This window comes from Lipomyces doorenjongii (genome assembly GCF_038497915.1).
Source record: "Lipomyces doorenjongii strain NRRL Y-27504 unplaced genomic scaffold V1508scaffold_40, whole genome shotgun sequence".
Taxonomy (NCBI): Eukaryota; Fungi; Ascomycota; class Lipomycetes; order Lipomycetales; family Lipomycetaceae; genus Lipomyces; species Lipomyces doorenjongii.
The window spans coordinates 28113-49291 of NW_027118107.1; the positions used below are offsets into that span (position 1 = coordinate 28113).

The 21179-nt window shown below is 46.3% G+C and overlaps 5 protein-coding genes across 5 annotated transcripts; 1 reads left to right on the forward strand and 4 right to left on the reverse strand.

Moving 5' to 3' along the window:
* Positions 1-4300: 4300 nt before the first annotated feature.
* Positions 4301-4891, reverse strand: V1508DRAFT_433648 (uncharacterized protein; the record flags this gene model as incomplete). The annotated part of the gene is made up of 1 exon (XM_066941996.1): positions 4301-4891. The coding sequence occupies one exon, from the start codon at positions 4889-4891 to the stop codon at positions 4301-4303; it is 591 nt and encodes a 196-aa protein (XP_066794676.1).
* Positions 4892-8090: 3199 nt separating this feature from the next.
* V1508DRAFT_420840 (fungal-specific transcription factor domain-containing protein) lies at positions 8091-12506 on the reverse strand. The gene is made up of 4 exons (XM_066940796.1): positions 12250-12506; positions 10768-12180; positions 10107-10713; positions 8091-10059 (listed from the first exon to the last, which is right to left on the reverse strand). Exons 1-4 carry the CDS (start codon positions 12401-12403, stop codon positions 8535-8537), a joined length of 3699 nt encoding a protein of 1232 aa, XP_066794677.1. The 5' UTR covers positions 12404-12506; the 3' UTR covers positions 8091-8534.
* Positions 12507-15905: 3399 nt separating this feature from the next.
* Positions 15906-17184, forward strand: V1508DRAFT_420849 (dienelactone hydrolase). The gene is made up of 2 exons (XM_066940797.1): positions 15906-16829; positions 16881-17184. The coding sequence occupies exons 1-2, from the start codon at positions 16298-16300 to the stop codon at positions 17084-17086; spliced, it is 738 nt and encodes a 245-aa protein (XP_066794678.1). The 5' UTR covers positions 15906-16297; the 3' UTR covers positions 17087-17184.
* On the reverse strand, positions 17118-18377 carry V1508DRAFT_420851 (galactose mutarotase-like domain-containing protein). Its single transcript, XM_066940798.1, has one exon. The coding sequence runs from the start codon at positions 18248-18250 to the stop codon at positions 17171-17173; it is 1080 nt and encodes a 359-aa protein (XP_066794679.1). The 5' UTR covers positions 18251-18377; the 3' UTR covers positions 17118-17170.
* A 270-nt stretch (positions 18378-18647) lies between these two features.
* On the reverse strand, positions 18648-21166 carry V1508DRAFT_420857 (major facilitator superfamily domain-containing protein). The gene is made up of 8 exons (XM_066940799.1): positions 20852-21166; positions 20675-20795; positions 20570-20619; positions 20330-20511; positions 20190-20275; positions 19404-20140; positions 19266-19348; positions 18648-19213 (listed from the first exon to the last, which is right to left on the reverse strand). Exons 1-8 carry the CDS (start codon positions 20887-20889, stop codon positions 18843-18845), a joined length of 1668 nt encoding a protein of 555 aa, XP_066794680.1. The 5' UTR covers positions 20890-21166; the 3' UTR covers positions 18648-18842.
* Between the last annotated feature and the right edge of the window lie 13 nt (positions 21167-21179).

A 21179-nucleotide genomic window follows, 5' to 3' on the forward strand; every position in this document is an offset into this window, starting at 1 on the left:
AATTCAAGTAGTCACCCAGTTGTCCATCAAGAAGTTTCTTGAAGCGCACTCTCCAACATTGAGAGAGCATGCTTCGCGCTTCTCGAAGAGTTTGCACCTACTCACTGTGTCCCAACAGCCACTAGCAGGTGAAGCGTGTTCCGTGTCTTGCCGCTGCATTTGCATACAAAAAATCGTATTGTCTTTGTTCTTCACACGACCACTTATTGCGCATGGCATATTACTGAGCATAGCTTCTAGCTTTGAAACTCGTTGCAAAGTGCTGACCAATTGTGAGCGCGAAATGTTCATATTGTGCCGGCTGTGAATTGTTCCATAATGATTGGATGTGAAGAATATGGGAAACAGTGCACCAGACAAGGGTTAGCGACGTCTTAGCAAGAAACGCGCTTTAACTACGCGTTTCAAGCGGCTTAGGGGGTACAGTTTACTGTTTAGGGGTAAGCAGACGGATAGGTACTAACGCTAGTCCCAAGAAGGAATAGCAGGTACAGTTCCAATGTTTCTCCTAATATTATCCTCCTTACAATAGAACTTGAAAGGTGTCGAGTGGTGCGGTAAGTCTCATGACTATCAAGGACTAGGAGGTGATTGACATCCAATGATGATGCACGGGCGGGACAACCCAGCCTTGGGAATTGATGCCTTGAATAACAGTGACCCACTCACGTCCTCCAGGCTGGGCCGTTTTTCGGAAGTCCACGTCTCTCTGCGCTTGTGACCACCACCCCACTTCTAATCGTACCTTCGTAAGGAACGCGTTTTGAGCTCGGGATGCCGCGCAATGAATCTCGAGATCCAGTTGGTGCCAACAAGCGACGCGCCACGCGCGTCAAGTAAATTCCACACCAGAAATCCGGAGAGGAAATAATCGCGGACCCAGGGCCAGGATTATTGAACAATCATCGATTCTTCCAAATCCGCGAGTTCCCGCGAATCGGCCGCAGCATCGCGTCGCTACCGTTGACCGCGCTTCTACGGGCTAGGGTTGCGTGGTTAACAGAATATGTCCGAGGAGCCTGGCGAATGCTTAACTTAGGATTTTGTTCCATAGCCAGATTGGCTGGAATTAATTGACCTGCGTCGCTTTTCTTTGCCATGTGTGGTTATGAAAATGTGGTTAACAGTAGAGATTACTACGTAGTGAAAAGTGTCTCATTCTCTGGTGTGGTTCATTCGGCAGTGAGATTCGTTACGCGTAATAATTGTGCGATTTATTATCTCTCTCGTTTAGTTTCGCACTTATTCTGCTTCTAACATTGCCAGTGCAAGTTCGTCTCGCGATTCTCCCAATGTGCCACCTCCAACCATTTTTTTCGTATCGACGATAAGACGAATGTAAAAGACAGTCATCCTTGCTCTCTCTTTCCCTTTCGCTTTCTGGCAAGCCCAATCAGACTTCTCCGTATACGATTATCTTCCGACTGCGCTTCAGCATATGAGTAATAACATGCAATTCTCTCAGAAGTCTCTGAATACATATTGCTTCGTATTCAGGATTCTGAGGTTGGATTGCGTCTTGGCGTTATTATTCATGATGTAAAGTATTTTATCATATGTACTGCAACTGAACCTTCGCATTCCTGTTCTTGACGTCTCCACTTGAAACGGACTTTCCACTTGACATCGCTGTTCCTGCACCCTTCCTGCTGCGACGTTCCCCACTTCCCTCACTTAATTCAACACAAAACGCCGCCACTTGAGCCAAAATTTCCCTAGGCATTTAAATTTGCTTCGGACGCTGACCTAATTGATCTCTATAGAGTCAGACAGACCTGTTGTCACCGTGTCTGCTATCATATGCGAAGGAGAGCATTCTTTCAAATCTATGATGATCTTCTCGTAAACTCTGTATCGAGTAACATGAAAGAAGACATCTATGGTACTTTTTGTTTCTTTCGTGAAAATGTCGGATTACCAGCTTTATAACAACTTCATTGGTTTCAGGATTAAAGAAATTCGCATTGCCTTGAAATTCATGGCGCATGTCTTACTAATACAAAGTAAGCTAAATGAAAATTTAGTTCCCTTGACTTCCTCATATCAAAAGAAAGGGGCGCCGAAGTAAACCAACCACAAGACCACGAAGCAAGCTGCATACAAGCCATAACCCACATGGCGAGTCGCAAACCAAGTGACAATACTTCACTGTTACAACACTGCGTTACTTCTGGCACCTAGTTTCGACAATAGAAGTATGGCAATCAGAGGCACAGGTCAAGCTGGCTGCGCTTTGTCTTCGAAATTGTTGAGCGAATGACTGGCCCAGAAAGGAAAGCGGAGTACTTCTGTCTTAGGAGCAGAGTAGGTTGAGAAGCAACGTCGTTTCGAACGGGAAATCCAAAAGGCTGGCATAAGTGTATGTAACATAGAAGGCGTTCCATAATATAGCAGTTGACACAAGCGAGCAATCCAAACTTCAAAATGATGTACGCCAAGCTTCACAAACTCCCTACCGTCAGCAGTACTTCTATCTTCAATGAGAGATTGCAGCTTTATTGCCCAACTAGGTTGACCGGGTATAGTACCATACCACTTACAGTGTCTTGCGAATGTCTTGTCCCCTCCCAACGAAAAAAAACCTCCCAGCGCGTCCTATTTTAGCTCACTCAAAGTACTGCCGCCGTCAGGTCAATCAATGTCTGCTTCTGTTTGAGAAAACTTGTCACACATTAAAAACATCAGATATATTTCCGTCAATATGCTCTTTTCATGGCCGAGAGCGGTTCTAGTGTTGATGAGATTGCTAAGGAACTAGGATGCTGCACGAAGACTGTCAAGAGGATTAAGCACAACTGTAAATTGTGGATCGCATCAACCTCCCTCAGAGAGGCCTTTAGGAAGACAGGACTTGTTGGAATGTTTATTACGGCACCCATTGTCAGACGTGGAGGAAATGAGATCGTTCATACATGACCAATTCGGTGTCATTGTTAGTGCTTCTTAGTACTAATATAAGCAGAATATTAAGTATGGCTGGGCGCCTCTCGGTGTCACATCAGATGAAGAGTGTGCCCGCATTTAGGAGTGAAAGGTATCCTATTCTGCCATGTTATACAATAGACGGATACATCGTTTGCAATATACTACGGGGCAGCTTTAAGGCGGAGAGCTTCACAGCATTTATTCGAGACGAAGTTCTGCCGTTGTCTTCGCCATACCCAGGACCTCGATCCGTCCTGGTGATGGATAACGCGTCCATACATAAATCTCAGGTATTAGAGACTAGTGGAACCTGTCTATGCTTATTTTCTAATGAATTTCCTAGGATCTCTCTCGACCGTGCACAGAGGCTGGAGTAAGCTGGAGTAAGACTGGGGTACCTGCCACCATATTCTGCTGATTACAACCCCATAGAAGAATCATTTGCAGAGTTGAAGGCGTGCATGAGAAAGAACAAGGTTTTTGCAGAGGCGCTCGAAGGATTCGTAGGGTTTCTTTGGCGTGGAATTGAGATGATGGCCAATAAAGCAGGTAATCATTTTAGATCATGCAATATACTTGTTGAGGGCGGTCATTGTTGACAAACACTGGACGATGTAGACGACAACAGTGTTTGGACGCTATTGACAAGCACTTTGGCGGTATTCATGAGAACTGATCTTGATAAGGGCTGAGTGCGAAGATATAGTCTGAACAATGAATAGCTAGATAAAGGTTTGAAGGAATACGTGCATTCACACAGAAAGAGCAATTCACGTACTCGCGAATCCCACCAATATAATCATTGCGAAGTCGGCCATCGAGTCACTCAAGTCTTCATCTGTTTCTGGCGATATTTCATAACTTTACTTACGTTACGCAGTAATCGTTGCGCTATGCAATCCTCAATGTCCAGTGACCGCCATCCGGCCTCCGAGATGCTTTATAGTCCCTCCAAATCATATCCCTTTCTCCTTACTGCAATATCCAGAGCATCCGTCGTTGACTTCGCTGCATACCACTCAATATAATCATCAAAAATATCAGCTGGATCTGACTCTGTACAGGTCGTTTGCATTGAGACGTGGTTTATGTTGGCAGTTGCATATGTAGCTCCTGAGAATGACGTAGGACGTCTTGAGTTGGCACAGGAATAGCACTGTAATTGGGTGCAAGGAATGGGTAATAGTAACTTGCTGGGAGAGCTCGAAAGGGTGCCGATTTATGCCAATATTGGGGAGGAAGTTGAGGATATGGTTCTGGCGAAGGAGGATGTGCCAATGGATGATCGGCATAACCAGGATTATTGATGCCTTTTGCTGGTAATGGGTCTATCGATCACGATGACGGCAATGAGTGGATGGCGGCATGTCCAATCTTAATGGACTTGTTCCAGTCGTTTAGAAATTTGGCTGATATCGGAAAATGAAGTTGGCCACGAACGTACTGCCATTATTTGTACAGGATTTGACGCAACACCGGTACTTCTCGAGATTTTGTCGCTGTAGCTTGGTTCCGTACCGAGCTCTTCTTGATACCTTGTAGATATCTCTTTGGTATACCTGAGAGAGAGATCGACCCGAATGCCGCTGCGTTTTTCTGAATGCCACGTCTCAATGATGCGCTCGAAATCATAGTACTCCCGGCCATCTGCAATCATGCACTCGACTAAGTACAAGTTCGTAGCCTTTGTTCCGCGTCCAGAACATTGTAGAATAGCTATTGTCTTTGCCAATTGCATACTCGGACTCCACTTACTATCTGCCTCTATCTCTCGAACCAATGCGCTGAAGTTGAAGTCTAATGCCGTATACAAAGCATACTTCTTGAAGACCACTTCATCGAGCAGCACTTGATAGTTCATCAAGTATCTAAACTCCTCAGCCTTCGAAATTTCCTCTACCCCAGTAGAAGAAGGCAGACTTTCAATTTCAAGAGGTGATGAAAGCCCTCCTTGGCTGTCGGGCATCTGTCGGTATTATCTTAGAACTAAGACTCGCCTTTTTGCCCCATCCTTTTTTCGAAGGAGCCATGGTAATTGCTAGCGATGTGTGTAGTGCAGTTGTGTATATTGAAAAACTAGGTGACTATATACATAAAAGTTTGAGTGAATTGTGTAACTTTCGTACTCAGCTTGCCCTGACCTTTTGGTTGCCGAATGTATATTGCAATGTAATACCTACTGTTATACCACAAAGTATGAAGAGATATATAAGTTTGAGACCGTGTGTGATGATAGGGAGGAATGGTGCGATCAGCTTGCAGGTTTGGGACTTTATTTTTCGTTGGGAGGGGACAAGACTTTCGCAAGACACTGTAATAGATTGCACAGAGAGATTTATTGACGCCGGTTCCTTGTGATCAAACTTCTGATGTGGGGTTGCTAGTTCAATAAATTTTATTCAAATGTGGTACGAAATATTGACCTTACCATTCTTCCACCTCACTCACTGCTCACATGTGCTGCAGCCACTGGATATTTCGGCGCTTGGTCCATTGCAAAAAGTTCCGGCCGAGAGACCGACGCCATTGCCAGGGTAAGTATTGGCTGGATCAAGCAGTATGAGCGGGTCCAAATGTAAAATGAGGACGGGATAAGGCAATTATCGGACCACAATGACAGAGAAAAACATTCAAGGAGGCTTTCGAGGTGCAGGGCTTATCCCTTTTAACCCTGGTAACTTGCTAGCTAATCTGGATCTGGTGCTAAGACCTGCTACACCCGAACCGATCCAGGACACCCCATGGTCTCCGAAAACACCACATAAAACAGCCGATTTACAGGCGTAAACAGGTCTAATAAAAAACCGAATAGCAAGGCACCAGAATAGCTCACCAACTCCAATCAATCAGGCGCTCGATCAGCTTATCAAAGGTGCCGAGATGATGATGCATTCGTCGGTGCTTCTCCAAGCTAAGGTACAAGCACTACAGGAGGCGAATCAGGCAGCAACTCGACGTCATCGTCGCCCTCGAAAGCGTTTACAGCACGGAGGTACACTTACGGTACAGGAAAATCTTGAATTCAGACAGAGAATAGATGTCGATAAGCAGACACAGCATGAAACAAGGGGGAAGAACGATCAATTGGGTGAGAAGGAAACCAAGCAAAGACGATGTGGCAATTGCGGCGAAACTGGTCATAATACTCGAACGTGTAAAAAGAATTAAGAAACTGTCATTTTTTTTTTTGCTTATTTAATAATTTTTATCAATGTGGTTGGTGATATCCATAATTTTCGGTGGTGTTTTTACGTAGTATGGCAGACTCGCTTATGAACTCCCTTATCAATATTCATAATTTACATATGATCTAGCAGCACAACCGCAATGCTTGAACGACGACAGTTGATATGGAGGAATGGCTTCGCTGGTTTGATTCCCAAATGGTTGGACGAAATTTGGTAATTCTTATTGATAGTTTCCAAGTGTTTTTCAATACGGGCGCAAATCAAGTTGAAACATTTAGGATGGCGACCGAGGCCTAGCCACAGTCGTCTGGCAGTACGAGTCCAAGTCCGTCCAGATATGTCGCACATTTGACGGCGGTGTGTAGATAGGGGTGTTTAGTCCGCTAATTTCGCTGTTATTTCCTGTAAGTTCAAGGCTTTTCGGGCACACTTGAGCTCACTTTGTTGAAGTTCGGGATGCTACTTAGCCCTACTGTAGTTCCGAACAACACTACTTGTTGGTCACTTTTCACGCCTATACTGGTCATGCGTAATCTGGTCTGCCACCTCAAGAAGATACTTCTCTTACAGCTAAATCTCTATGAATCTTCTTATTGTATGTCGTGTTAGGCCTTATAGTTTTGTTGTCTTCCGATATACCACGCAGTCTTAACTGTAGAGGACCTACTGTATCGCCGATCCTTTCTTAGCGAACATGGATATAAGATTCACTTAAAGAATTATTACTATACAGCATCCGTGTGCTCCCGCTTATCCAGAATTTCTGTGACATAGGTCTCGTAAGTTGCCTCTGAGCATTCGTCACGATGTCCACAATGCCATCCATCCACTTACTGGAGCTGACCCTCTTTCCCTCACTGGAGTCTTGCCCCTCGGCAGTCTCCAATAAGATAGTGGGGTTTAGTCTAAGGATTCTTTCAAGATAGAGAATGTCGTGACATTGCAGGGAATAATAAAGTATAACTGATTGCAGTAGGCATCTAACACCAAGAGCAGTAAGTTGCAACACAAAATCTATCAAGTTGTCATTTCAACGGATGTGGTGTCTTTTTACATGTTATGTACATCGCTTAACATTATAACTGCCGCAAAATTCCTAAGGACAGATTGATCTAAACCAACTTTTTCAGCTCATTCGAGTAATGTGCAACAACATGGAAGTGTGGCTTATGTACAAATCAACGACCTTAAAAATATTTTACTACTCTATCAGATTACTGCCGTTCAACTTAGTGATTGGCCCTGACAGCAGCAATTCTTTGATGCCACGCTAACCCTATTACTCACCATCGTAACATCTTCATATAACTACAGGGGCTTCCTTGTCTTCTATAAAGGCGAGCATCTTCGTGTCCGCTGCCAGAGAGCTGTTGGTCAGGTTTTTGGTCAGTTGGCGAAGCGTCCTCCGTGTTGTTGGCTCCGTCGGCTCGGACGATAAGTTCAAGAGCTAATACTGCAATGACTCTGCGGTGGAGGCGGTTTGCCAAAAGATATCGATGGCAATCGACATATGCTTTGACGGGATCAAGAGGTGAATAACTTTGTTAGAATCGTCGTTTTTGAAGCTATTTGAAAATGCTGTGCCTTGCAATGTACGAACGATCGCGATACAAAATACCGTACTATCTTTGATCGTGACTAGAGAATTAACTAATTTACAGGGTCTCATTACTCTTGACATTCCATAGAACATTCCTAAGGAATTAAGGAGAAAAGTTTCGGAGTTTGAAGAACAGGCGAGCGAGGTCACGTTTGAGGACATCATCGAGGGAATTAAGAATTCCATATAACTTAGGCTTTCGCTGGAATATTTGCGGAAAATATTTGCGAAAGATGTTTATGAATTAGATTATTGACAGGGAAGGGATGATGGAATTCTTTAAAGTTTAATGTTGAACATAACCGGGGGAATTTTTGTGCTGGTCAGGGTTGGCAGAACCTGACTCGTGCTGATGCAGCTGACTCAATATGGCGACTGTTGACAATCATTTTCGGACTATTCTGCCGCTTAATATCTATATTGTTGCCTGTGGAATTCCTTACCTGTACACCAAAATGAAATCAAGGTCTCTCTCTGATTCGGACTTTAGAATGTAATATTGTCCGCTATATTGAGGAACAACAACACATAGCTGGAGCAAGAAGATGGTGACCGAACTGGAATTTCAGCCCGTGTACACCAATCTAGTAATGTGTATGCGCAGTATATAAGTTCAACTTACTATTTTACATGTTATCGTACATCGCGTAACATTATAACCGACGCAAAAGTCAAAAGGACAGATTGATCTAAACCAACTTTTTTCAGCTCATTCACGTAATGTGCATCTTCCCACCAAATTGATTAAATCTGTCGATCAGAGAGCCAACTACCCGTTCATGCGACAAACATTCTACCTTAGGTTTTTGTTACACCTTCGCCTAATCGTACTCCTTCAATATATTGTTTAATACTTCACATCCACGAACGACAAAACCCCATTTGATGTGCATCAATAAAGCGGTCGAATATGCCACTAAACCTATAACCAGTTGCTGTCGATCATCTGTTGTCAACTTAGTCGATGTCGACGTGCCACTACCATCAATTCCCGACTCCCGGTTAGGATCAGACTTCATCTGGTATAGTGCTGCGTTAGGATGGCTCCTAGATTGTTGTGGATAACGATATTGGGGCGGATGAGGACAAACTCCAGGCACTGTGGCCGTTTCCTGCGAACCACCACAGCCTTCTGCAGAACCATTCTCGCCTTGCGCGTTCATCATACGAAGATAATGTACGGCATCATGTTTCGCAAGCATGTACTCAATATGCTGGCCTTTGGCAGTCAAGTACCTTCGATTATTCCCGGACAATGAGCGCTGTCCTGATCTACGCGGCGCTAAATTCTCACCTTCTTGACAAAGCTCATAAGACCAGATCGTGATAGTTGCGAGATATACGCCCCATGGAATATGCACAGCTTGGTCTAATAAGCTCTCGTTCTCGACAATACGGCGCATGAACTGGACCGAGTGCCACGTCGCCAGGCGACCATCATCCGAGCGAGCCCACTGACGAACAGCCTTGTTCGCATTCTCGCGATCTACGAGTCGAATCTTCCTACCCAAGACGTTAGGGGAACCGGCATTGATACGCAAGTTCATTGTGTCGACGTGTAGAGCAAGAAGACCGAGCTGGAACATAGCCCAATTCGAACAGAGCATTGGAGAGTTGTTGTTATAATCGTTCATAGAACCGAGTACAGATGACAATGGGGAATGTCCTTGAGTCTGTTGTAACGCTTGTTGTCGTTCTAATATAGTTGTGTCCAGCCCATTGGATTCCTCATGATGATTTCCAGGAGTGGCAGAAGATGTTTGCAACGAATGAGACCCTATCATGACTGTAGACGTGATAGACGGCAGGTTGCTCTTGCTGAGTTGGTAGTCAAAGTAGCTTTTCCAATTAGCGAATGAAGACTCCAGCCTCTTCTTAAACTCGGTCATACGGCGCTTAGAAACAATTCCCATGTCCAGTAATCCACGCCACTGCATGTCCCAACAAATACTGAGCAAACCATGTAATAGAATCAGACATGAAAACTGCGAAAAGCTAGCGAGTTGGAATTCTGTCTGATCATCTCGCGACAATCGGATAAGCCTCTTCAAACTGTGCAAGAAAACAGGCCAAACTGTTTCTTGGGTAGAGCCACCGATGGTGGGACCGACTATATTATTCTCGTCGGCTTTCGCTGCTGCTTCTGAACTGCGCCACTTCATCATTCCAGCTGCTGCAATGTTTGTCTGTTCGCGGTGCATATGGTAAAATTCTACACCGTCCCCTGCAACCCAGCAGGCATCAGTGGAAGGCAGCTCAAGTCGGACTTCGAATGCCGAAAGAATAGGACTGTGTCGAAAGAGGGTGGCGTGCTGAGTGTCGCAAATAAACGCAAAAAATGCAGTTCTAATTCGTCAGTTTCTTAACTACGACAAAACTTGAGAGAATAGTACCTCTTGGTTGTCTCAAACTCAATCCATTTCTTCCACTGATGATCTGCGAAAACAGAATCGTTTGTCTCGACCACTGGCGGCTCTGTCAAGCCCTTCAAATACCCCGAAAAATGCATTAGCGCAATATTGGTCCCATGGAAGAACTGGGACATATCGTATTGCACCGTACTTCCCAGCATCTTGTCGAAATAGTTTGTCAACAATAGCGTTTGGTGCACCCAAAGTTGCACTTGAGGTTGGTCTTCGATCATCAGAAACACGATATTCCTAAACTTGCGGTGAATAACAATTGCAAGATTGGAGGCTTCTCGGTCACTGGAATAAGCCATGCCGATGGTTACGATCGCAATTAGTAATGCCGGCTCCACTACAGTAGGGTCGAAAGTTGCGCGATGCAGTATCGGATATAGTGGATCAAAGTGGATCCAGTAAAGATTCAGGTACTCTTTCATTGCTGAGAGCGAGAAATACGGATTGTCAATAGCAATTTCCGGAATGGGTTTCAGCACCTCGATCATCTTCGCATGAACTTCTTCGCTGATATCCTTGTCATCTTTCTTTGGCCTCGAAGGTTCCGGTATACTACGCAGCAGAGGCGAACGCATATCTATCGTATGATTAGTGAGATCCACACGAGTATGAGTATAAATATAGTACGCACCAGACGCGGGAGAATTTCGAATATTGCTATTTTTTGCAGCCACCGGGGTTACACTCGCACTACCCTGCATGGCATATGGTTCCGCAACACTCTCTTCATTCGTACCGGGTCCAGCTGCGTCGCCAACAGCATTCTCAATCGTGACGATTGTCTTCGGCAACTGGTCCGATAACGTACTCTGATCGCCTCTGCTTCCATTAAAGTCCGAAGCAGCCGTATCATAGATCGAACTTGAAAGCCGTAGCTGTTGATCCTGCTGCTGAGCAGCCGTTGGATGTTGCGATGGAAGTAAAGTCTCGGGAGGCGATTCAGTCCAAAAGTCTGTGCCAAAGAGCCAGGTGTAATGGTCTGACAGGCTGAGATCGAAACTGTCCAATGAAAACTGCGGCCATTCTGTCGCCCCCGTGGCGGCAGAAGCGGCAGCAACAACCGCAGCTTCTGCTGAGTTGTATGACATGTATTGGCTAGCGGTGGCAGGCGGTGTTCGGGTCTGTTCCTGATGCTGTTTCTGAAGCTGAGCCTGGGACTGCTGCGCTTGCATCAGTTGTTGCTGAGATGGCTGCGGCTGCTTTTGTGACTGTGGTGCTTGCTGAGACTGAGAAGGACGATGCTGCTCTTGTGACAGGGCCTCTTTCTGCGACTGCTGCTGTTGCGATTGTGATGGCGGAGACTGCGGTTGCGGGGCTGGGGGCGCCGGAGGCACACCTGCGAAATGGGATGCGTAAAATGCGCGATCTTGCTGGTGGTGCTGCAGAGGCGAATTGGCATGCTGCCTCATGGCTGAATCATCATATAGAAGCTTTACTGGTACAGAACTCAAAGTTTGAGCCGGGCTATGCATTGCCGTATCCGGCAGAGGCGGAAGCGATGGAGACGTTCCAGAGGGGTGCATAAGTGTCGGGGAATGCAGGCGCACATTTTGGGGCGGGCCATTCGCAGTAAGAGGAGGCAGTGACGACGGGGCCGTTGTTGGAGTCAACCGTCGCTGTTGGAGATGAGGGGACGAGAGCGGCTGAGGACGCTGGGAAATATGCGATTGAGGATAACGGCCAGGCGTAGCGGTGGAGGACTGTATGGGAATGCTTGGCGATATAGGCGACTGCTGTGATATCGGCTGCTGCTGCTGGTGGTATGCCGGTGGCGACAGCGGTGACGGAGGTGGTGGACGAGGTGGATACCGGTGCTGGTCTAGCATGGAGACTTGGTCGACCGCGACGGGACTACTGGTAGCGTTGTGGTCGTACAGCGCGGCCGGGTAGGTCTCCGCAGATGCGGATATTGTGGCCATGCGCTGGATCGCTTGGCGTTTCTGGCGCTTCTCGTGGGACTTTGTCGACATATGCTTCTCGAGCAGGTCTTGTCGTGCGAATTGCGACGGACAGATTGGACACTGGTACGGCCGAACGGGTAGATCTGGTCATGTTAGACTTATATAAATTATATAATATACATATCCCTTGATATGTAATAGAATGGACGTACGATTGGCGGCGTGACGTGCCAGATAGTCCTTGCGATTGAACATCTTGCCGCATCCCGGATGCAAACATTTGAATTTCTTGCTGATCGACTTGCCGGTGTCTCCACGCGCAGACTCGTCATTGTCGAGCTCAGTGGCAAGCCGATTTGCGGCCATGATTGTGGAAGTCAGCAATGATTCACAGCATTCAAACCACCATGACCAGTGTAACTACACCGTGCAATCGCGAATATGTGGTGTATATCGTGAGTGTCGAATGAGTACATGAATGCTCAAAGCCTAGTGTTGCCGCTGGATCGGCACCGTAAAACCCTGTTAGCCTCGCAGGATGCAATTGGTGCCCACTGCGGGCTCATTAGAGTTTCATATTCGGATTGTATTGCCGATCTGTAGGGTCTCCCGCTGTTCCGCAGAATCATATTTGCACAATTTGCGCTTAGGGTTCTTACCGCAACTCACCCTCCAGCGATATTCGACACAAATTAGTATTCATACGAGCTACTACATATCACTGCTCTGAAGACGATAATGAGTTTACCCTCTCAGTTGGACTACCGCTATGCTTGCCTTGTGAACTCCTCTTAAGTGAGCATACAAGTCGATCACCGAGGAAACTGACATTGATTGCCACCGCATTTATCGATAACTTGTTTGGACAAAGTGATTGTGTTTGTATGTGGCAGAAAGTTCCTCTTTCAATATAACTTGTTGGAAGTCAGTCGAAATCTTCATAAGACGGTGCCCGACTGTGACGAGAGGTATATGAAAGTGAGATTCGCAGCATATACTTGAATATTTGCCGAAACGCCGGTGATTCAACAACTGTAAAGGGTTGCTTGCTGCTAATAACCGAGGGAAGGAGATTCTTTTCCAGAAGCCCCTCTTGAAATGTGAGTTTCTCCTTATTACCCCAGAGGCTAACAATAGTAGACTTTGGGACAGCAACAGCGGGGTCAGGAACACCAGGCGGTAGAATCCCGTGCTTTATTAGTAGTAGAGGTCTGCGTTCTTGAGTCTGTTGTGGACCAGTTGCATTGTTTCTTGTTGATCAAAGTACACTGGATTTCTCGATCAGTGAATCTCTTCTTCTTGTTCCTCTTTTCAATCCATTCATTAGGAAACTCTCTTATCTGAAAATATCCCACAACAGTCAGCGTTCTGGGGAGCTGGGTCGGCAATTTGGGAACTGGTAACTGTGGCTGGAGGCTGAGAGGCTGATTCTGAAGGCAGTATTTCATCGTCTGGAACTTTAACATCAAGAATTGATGTCTGCACTGACTGCCGACTGACCGAGGGAGTGAAGTAGAGATGATATGCCCGGCTCTTCTGGACCTTGGGTTGCTGGACGTAAGGGACTTGAGATCCAGCCTTCAGACGGTGCATCACTCTCATAGCCGTTGCTTTTATCATACGATTCTCTACAATCGCCCGCTGCCGCGGTTCATCTGTGCAATGCTAAGTGAAATGCGAGGAAGTAAGGGGGCGATCTCGGGTTGCGAGGCCACAGCCGAGTAGATCCCTTGCCGTAGCCTTCTAAATTAGAAGAGGATTTAGAGAATTCCTAGGAAAAGGGTCAGGAGGACCCTGGAGGAGGAGGTAGTGGATCTAGCGGGAATGGTCAGGGTTAAGCTCCCGCTATGTAGTATAGCCATTACTTAATTAGGCAGGTTTCTAGCTTATTTTAGCTATGTCACGTGATAAATTACGAATAACGAATAATTATTTGAACTCGCAGTCTATTCTGCGAATAATTATTTGCACACTTTAATCTTGCGAATATTGCTGAAATCTGCGAATATTCGTATTCGCAACAGCCCTACGTTGAGGACTCTGTAGTCGAGGCGCTTACAGCGAGTTGTCATCCTCTCAAAGGGAGGCATTCTGGCAAGATATAAGGGTGATAATCGTTGAGTTAGTATTTGCCATCATTGTACTACAGATGTCATGTTCAAGAAAGTTTCGTTCTCAGGATATCAAACTATTAGACATTTAATTATCGGCGACGATATTGACGATATCGAAATTTCAAGCTTCTAACGTCTGCCGATATTGATAGACGATAATTATCCGCAGATCTATAAATTCGACGATGCCGATGGCAACGATTTGCACAAACGTTGCCGAGGTCGTATCGCCAACAGCCCTGACATTCGCTGGGTCTCTACGAAAGTAATCGCTTGGTTCTCACCGTCTTGGACTCATCCCGGATCCAGACGGCCCTTTGCTTCCCTGTCGATGGCGCGTCGCAGGAGCTGGTAATGGGCCAAGCGGCTTGGTTCTCGCCATTCTTGGCCGATAGCCGCAGTTGAAAGTATAACCGACACTTCATGGCTATGCAGCACTCATTGACTCATTGACAGTCGTTGACAACCGCCATACTAATGAGCCGCAGTCGAAAAGTGTCACGCCGTGCTGCATCGACATGCTTCACCGTACAAGAAAAGGGGGGTTGGGTGGGCAACTCATCAGGGTCAGCCTCCCTGAACCGTTGGAAAGGACAAAAGGACAACACGACAGTCCGAATAAAAATCGGCCACTTCGAAACGGGCTACAATCGCGGATGTACGTTTTCGATCCTGATCTCCACAACTCTGGCTATAAACTGAATCATTGTGAAATTTATACAAAATGTGACGTCTTCGTAATTCTGACATCATCGTTCTTGTGACTGAATTAACCATGCGTAGGATCTGCAAGGTAGAATATTTGCACCAACGCTGTCGTCGGGCCGTAGTGCTCCAGTATATGTCCAGTAAACGCAAAGGATGGGAGAAAAAGAAATGCAAACGACGTGAATTTTTATGCTGGAAAGAGAGCAAACAAAGTGAGGGAAAGGGGGCGGGGAACAAATGGCAACAGCGGAGGAGGGATTTGAACAAGAACGCGGGGCGACGGTACCTGGACCAGCTACTGTGGCCACCCTGAACGCATTAAGAGCGCCTTAAGGATGTCTCGAGATACCTTTATATCCCTAAAAACTTGGCTTGTAAACCATACCCAGTTGAGAGCCTCAATGCATGTTTCAGTGGAGCAGAAACTAGCAATCTTCCTACACATCGTCTCCCGGCCAGCTTCACAAAGAGATACTATGGAACGCTACTTCGTTGGAAACAGAGTAGTCAGCGAGTAAGCTATCTATAATCGATTTGAAAACAGACCTTAGCTAATTGTAGTAGATCATTTCATGAAGTTCTGGAATCGCTGCTTATCCTTTACCCCGCTTTGTCAAACTCCGTGATCTTAGATACGAAAGAGAAATCAGATGGAGAAAAATTAGCGTGTAAAGCCTTTATTATAAATTACTGGAGTCGCGTTACGCGTGTTGTAGGCTCTCCCAAAATTAATTTTTTTTCCTAACGCATAACTGTCGTGGCTGATCCGGGTCACGTGCAGATTCAAATAATATAAATGGAACTAAAAGGGGACCTCCATTCGAAGGAAAAAGTAGTCCCACCCTAAATGGTGCTTCCATTTAAAAAAGTAAATGGGGTCATTAAAAAAGGTATCGCGCCCTAAGATTATTCAGGCTACTGGCAGGAAGCTTTACCAGGACGGCTGAGGCAGAATTTGCAGTAGCGTTTGATTAATTACCCTACGTTATCTCGCTTTATGGGCCAGTTGGCGTATGGTATCTTTCCAGCCCTATAAAATATTCGTCACCAAATATGGCGCGAATACTTATTCGTCGAATAATATTCGCAAAAACATTCGGAACAGCCCTACTGACTTGCAGCTTAATATATCGAGTCGATAAAAGACGATGTGGTAGTGTGGATAGAAATTGTTCGAAAAACCTGAACTTTAAAGTTTAAGTTCTCTGGATCAGGCAAACTCCTCGTTATCCCAAGGGCGATAGATTACAGTCATATCTAACTCTGGACGGAATTAAAGTTGTTCGTATCGCCGTGGTTGGCTTTTAGGCAGGTTTGACGGAAACTGTACTCGCACTAAGCACGGTCTTGCGAGCTGCATATAAGTGTCGACTCGCCTCCCTTTTCAGTCTCACTATTACCACTCAACATCATCGCCAACTAACTCAATCGATCATCAATGGCTTCTCTTCCCGCTGGAGCTTGCTGCATGGAAGGCTACGCCCACCATGGCGAGCCTGCCGGTACTCTCACCAAATACATGGACTTCGACATCTATGTCGCCAAACCCTCAGTTGCAACTGACAAGGTTATTGTGTACCTGACCGACATCTTCGGCATGCCCTTCACCAACCACAAGCTCATTGCCGACAACTTTGCCCAGCAGGGGTTTCTCACCGTTGTCCCCAATCTATTCTACGATGACCATGTCCCATTCCCGCGTCCAGACGACTTCAAATTCTTCCCCGACTGGGTCCAGCGACACCAGCCCGAGCACACTGAACCCATCATCGAGAAGACGTTCGAGTACATCAAGAAGGAGTTCCCGGCCATTACGAAGTACTTCTCCGTTGGATACTGCTATGGCGCGAAGTACGTCGTCAGATTGCTCGACGAGGGCAAGCTCAACGCAGGATACATTGCCCATCCAAGCTTTGTCACCGAGGAGGAGTTGCGCACCATCAAGGGACCTCTTTCCATAGCGGCTGCCGGTATACTCTGCTGTTGCAGTATTGTTTCACAGACCGCTAACGATCGAACAGAAACTGATCCGATTTTCCCAGAAGAGAAGCGCCATCAGTCCGAGGCTATTCTAAAGGAAATCGGGGCGACCTATAACATTGTCCTCTATTCCTCGGTTGACCACGGTTTCGCAGTCCGTGGCGATTTGTCCAATGAGGTTGTCACTTGGACCCAGGAGACTGCTTTCTGGCAAGCTGTACAGTGGTTCACCCGATTCAGCAAGTAACCTGTTCTTGCTACCAATTGTAGATAAAGATGGAAGTTTGGATACAAATTGAATAGAATAACAGCAATCTCTACAATATAATGCCTAATAATACAACGAAAGCTTGGTGAGCCCACCATATGTCTGGCCCTTACCAATGGTGACCATTCCCTTCCACTCCTGTTTGTTCACCGCGTCGATATATCGGGAGCTCTCGAGGCAGAATCCTGACCGTGGACCATACAAACCGGCAACGTCAGTGTATTTGCCGGTGTATAACTGGAAACTCGGTTCCGTCGTCTCTCCTTTGAGATGCAGTTTAGTGCTTGGGTGGTATGCGCTCGCCATCATTTTGAGTGGGAACGATCGACTGTCGAGGGCGCCGATATCAGCATCCGGGAAAATGAACGCGTGGTCAATATCAGGTTCGTCAGGGCCGAACTTAAAAGTCGATAAGTCGGCCGGCACCAGCGGATGCGGCACAATGTTGCCAGTAGGCACAAAAGTGTCAGTGACTTCAAGACTCTGGTTCGTAGCCATTATGAATTCCGTGTTCTCGATCGTGGGCTTGTCGCCAATGTTGAAGTACGAGTGGTTCGTGAGATTCACTATCGCGTGATCCACATTATCGGGTCCCTTAAGTGTGGCCTCGTACTCCAGGTACAGCGCCCCGCCCCCCGGTGCGTCTTCGACCCAGTATTTGACCGCCACTAGCAATTCGCCAGGAAAGCCCTCTTCCATATGCTTGCTCACGTAATTGAACTTCAATTTAACAGAGCTCGTCTCGGATGACGCTGGCAAAACTTCCGGATCACAAAGAACGACCTTGTCGTACCCAACCGCACCGCCATGCAGACAATGCCCAAAGTTGGATTGCACAACTTGGTAGGACTTCCCGTCGAGCTCGAATTTGCCGTCTCGAATCCGATTGGCTACGCGGCCGATGAATGCACCAAAGTATGGGTTGTCTGCGCGTTTGTATTCTTCGCCAGACTTGAACCCGAGGTTGACATTATGGAAATGAGCGTTGGACGATGTCCTGACGGCAAAGTCGACGACCGTGAGTCCGCGGTTGGAGAAGCTGGCGGTGAAGAGGCCATTGGGCGTCGTGAGGATGTGCAGCTTGTTCGCTGAATCGGATTTGTCAAAGTCGGTCTTGATGGTGTAACCAGTGGACATAGTCATCTTATTGGCGGGGAGGTGTGTAGAGAAGGGAAAAGGAGAAGGAAGTGCTTAGTTTTCATATTGCCAGTTGTGCTGCCTAAATAAATATGGGGAAGAAGCGACAAGCGACAACCGCGCCATGATTGTAAGCGCCAGAAGCAATTTACCCGCCCCTGCACAGCCGGCAAAAAGCTATCCAGCTCTGCAGCCCTAACCACAGGTGTCGTGAGCTTGGTCACTTTATAAGTTAAATATGTGTGATATTGCTCTGAGCGTTGGCTCAAATGGATGGCCGTCTCAAATAATGAAAAAGATTAGTACCTATTTCCTTACCTATTTCCAGCGTAATCTCACACGGCAGACCTAAGTGGACTAATCGAAGGTTAGTTGATAATGATCGGACGAGCTAACTAGGTTTCTTCTCTCGGGTAACCAATCAGTATATTTATAACAAAAGCTATTACGTAAATCAAGAACTTAATCCCCATCTAGATTGCAAAAATCCCCCACAACTCATGAACTCCAATTTTTCATGACCAATAATGAATGCACTAACAACTTTCGTTACAGTCCTACCAAAATAACGGCCGTGCAAAATGGTCAATACTGATGACTATGCGTTTTCTACGACCTCCGTTTGCATCTCCATTTCCAATTCAACATCCGGCTCAGTTTCTCCCGCCGCGCCATCCAATCCATCACCGCTGTCATACAAACCCCCTTCCAAGTGGACAGAAACAAAGAAAGAGACGACCAAGGTTAGAAAATAAAACACGATGATCGTCAAGAATGCAGCTTGAGTGTGTACACCGACAGTGTATGCGTAAATGCTAGAGAACAGGATCGGGGTGAAGATAGTCCATATGCTTTGCAGCCACGCTACGCTACCAAGAATTGCGCCTACTTTGTCATTAGGGACGTGTTTGGTGAGTGTCGACATCGTTGTCGGCGACCCGATAGCACCAAATGAACCAATTAGCGCAACTACAACGAAGTTAATGTCGTGACTTAACTAACATGAAGAAAATATACTTACACACAGCAAAGAAAACGCTATTCCTAGCAATGCACATGCCGGCAAAGGAAACCATCTCACATACAATGGAAAACTGAATCACACTGAGCCTATGTTAGTGTATCCGAACATATTGTCACGAGACACGAAATAGCATACAATTTATCAGTCACCGAAGCACCAACTTCAGTCTGCGGGCGAGGATGGAACCATCGGATTGCACTCATAATCATAGGTAAAATGACAAGTAATGCCAATGCCCTACCGATTCCATTGAATGACACGACATAATTTGCGGTGATGCTAGACCAACCATACACAAACTCTGCGTAAAGCAAAATAAGAGTCATAGAATTTGTCTGACATCCCGCGATCATCATTTCTATAGTAGCCAGAATAGCGATATTCTTCTTAATAACCGGGCGTGTACCATCGTTAGGCCACAAAACCCGCAATGATGAAAAAATGTTAATCTTCTTAATCCTGTCCCGCAGTGTACCACGTGCCGATGGACTAGATTCATGTACGTCCTCCTCGTCTTGAGCATGTGGGTCACGAGAGAGCGACTCCGGAAGAAAAAAGAGTACGTAGAGCATAAAAGTGACTTGGAGAACCATAGCCATGTAAAACACAGACAGCAGGTTTCCAGTGACCCCTATAATAAAGGCTCCAATAGCAGGCCCGAACGCTGAGCCGCCGAAAAAGCACGCACGGAAGAGGCCAAATACGAATGCCCGTCTAGCAGGAGGCGTACAATCACTGGCGTATGCTTGGCATGTTAGCTGGAGCGCCGCAACAGATCCAGTTAGTCCTTCCACTATAAACGCCAGCGGAATCCATCGATAAGAGTAGATCGAATCCGATCGAGCAATGAGAATAAGCATAATCTCCGAGACCTAAACAAAGTTAGAAATGTAAAGTAGAAGGTTGAGAGGGGCGACTAACAAATGGACCGACGGCACATAGCATCAGAATAGAACGTCTGCCTAGACGATCAGACAGTTGACCGAGTTTTGGAGCCAAAAGAGCACCTAGGTAGCATATCTTAGCCAGGATGAAACCAAGCAGGATACATATAGACGTACCTGTCAGGCTGTGAATTAAGCTGATCCAGATATTCAACTGCGAGACACGGGAGTGCACCGCAGGAATTTGACAGTCATTAGCCATTTCGCCCATTATGGACATTTCGGAGTCCATTCCTTGCTCAACATAGTACGCTCTGCAGACGAGCTGCAACGTCAAGTTAATCGTCGGAGCTAGAAGACTAATAGGTCCCATCAGCTAAAAATAGGCTCTTATAACTTTCAGTCAAGTCGACATACCCGCCACGTGCAATATTTTCTACTAAATATGCAGGAATTAGGAGATAGACCTGGTCCAGCAGTCAGCCAGAACAACTACTAACAAAACTAGTTCAATCTCCCTACCGAAGGTGTCTTCCACCATTTTCCTGGTCTATTTTCTTCTTCCAGAAGTAAAGACTCTTCGCCATCGTGGTTGTTGCTATCGTCCGCATATCGCGTGCTCTCGGACTCATTGATCAAGATGCTATCATACAGGGTTAGTGTCGGCACAGTAGTTCAGTTCTGAAAATATCACCGAACCTATCGGCCGCTCTATTGACCTGTTTCCGGGCAGTCATGCTTAATGCTGGCGAATGAGAATTGCAATCAATTGTTGACCATTAGTTAGCTGGTAGTTAAGTGATTAGGAATTAAATATTAGCTGTGCACGCGGACAACGGCAGTAGATAACGAACGGCGTTACTGACATAGGCCGGGGGTGCCGAACCGGGCCATGCACCGTAATCGCAGCCGGAGGACCACTATTATTATTTTTTATTATAACTAATCACACACTTTATCATAGAAATCGCGCATGTGTGAGCCCGTCTACGTGAGCAGGTGTCGACGTCGTTTTGACGGCTCGTCG

What these genes read in the sequence shown, in the direction of transcription:
- V1508DRAFT_420840 (XM_066940796.1), bottom strand. Translation starts at nt 12,403, where the DNA reads ATGGCCGCAAATCGGCTTGCCACTGAGCTCGACAATGACGAGTCTGCG. An exon ending in GGCACGTCACGCCGCCAATC is followed by an intron (nt 12,181 to 12,249) that starts GTACGTCCATTC and finishes TAACATGACCAG; the next exon opens with ATCTACCCGTTCGGCCGTAC. An exon ending in GAGTTTGAGACAACCAAGAG is followed by an intron (nt 10,060 to 10,106) that starts GTACTATTCTCT and finishes CTGACGAATTAG; the next exon opens with AACTGCATTTTTTGCGTTTA.
- V1508DRAFT_420849 (XM_066940797.1), top strand. Translation starts at nt 16,298, where the DNA reads ATGGCTTCTCTTCCCGCTGGAGCTTGCTGCATGGAAGGCTACGCCCAC. An exon ending in TCTTTCCATAGCGGCTGCCG is followed by an intron (nt 16,830 to 16,880) that starts GTATACTCTGCT and finishes ACGATCGAACAG; the next exon opens with AAACTGATCCGATTTTCCCA.
- V1508DRAFT_420851 (XM_066940798.1), bottom strand. Translation starts at nt 18,250, where the DNA reads ATGACTATGTCCACTGGTTACACCATCAAGACCGACTTTGACAAATCC.
- V1508DRAFT_420857 (XM_066940799.1), bottom strand. Translation starts at nt 20,889, where the DNA reads ATGACTGCCCGGAAACAGGTCAATAGAGCGGCCGATAG. An exon ending in GTCAATAGAGCGGCCGATAG is followed by an intron (nt 20,796 to 20,851) that starts GTTCGGTGATAT and finishes CCTGTATGATAG; the next exon opens with CATCTTGATCAATGAGTCCG. An exon ending in GCTTCGGTGACTGATAAATT is followed by an intron (nt 19,349 to 19,403) that starts GTATGCTATTTC and finishes ACATAGGCTCAG; the next exon opens with TGTGATTCAGTTTTCCATTG.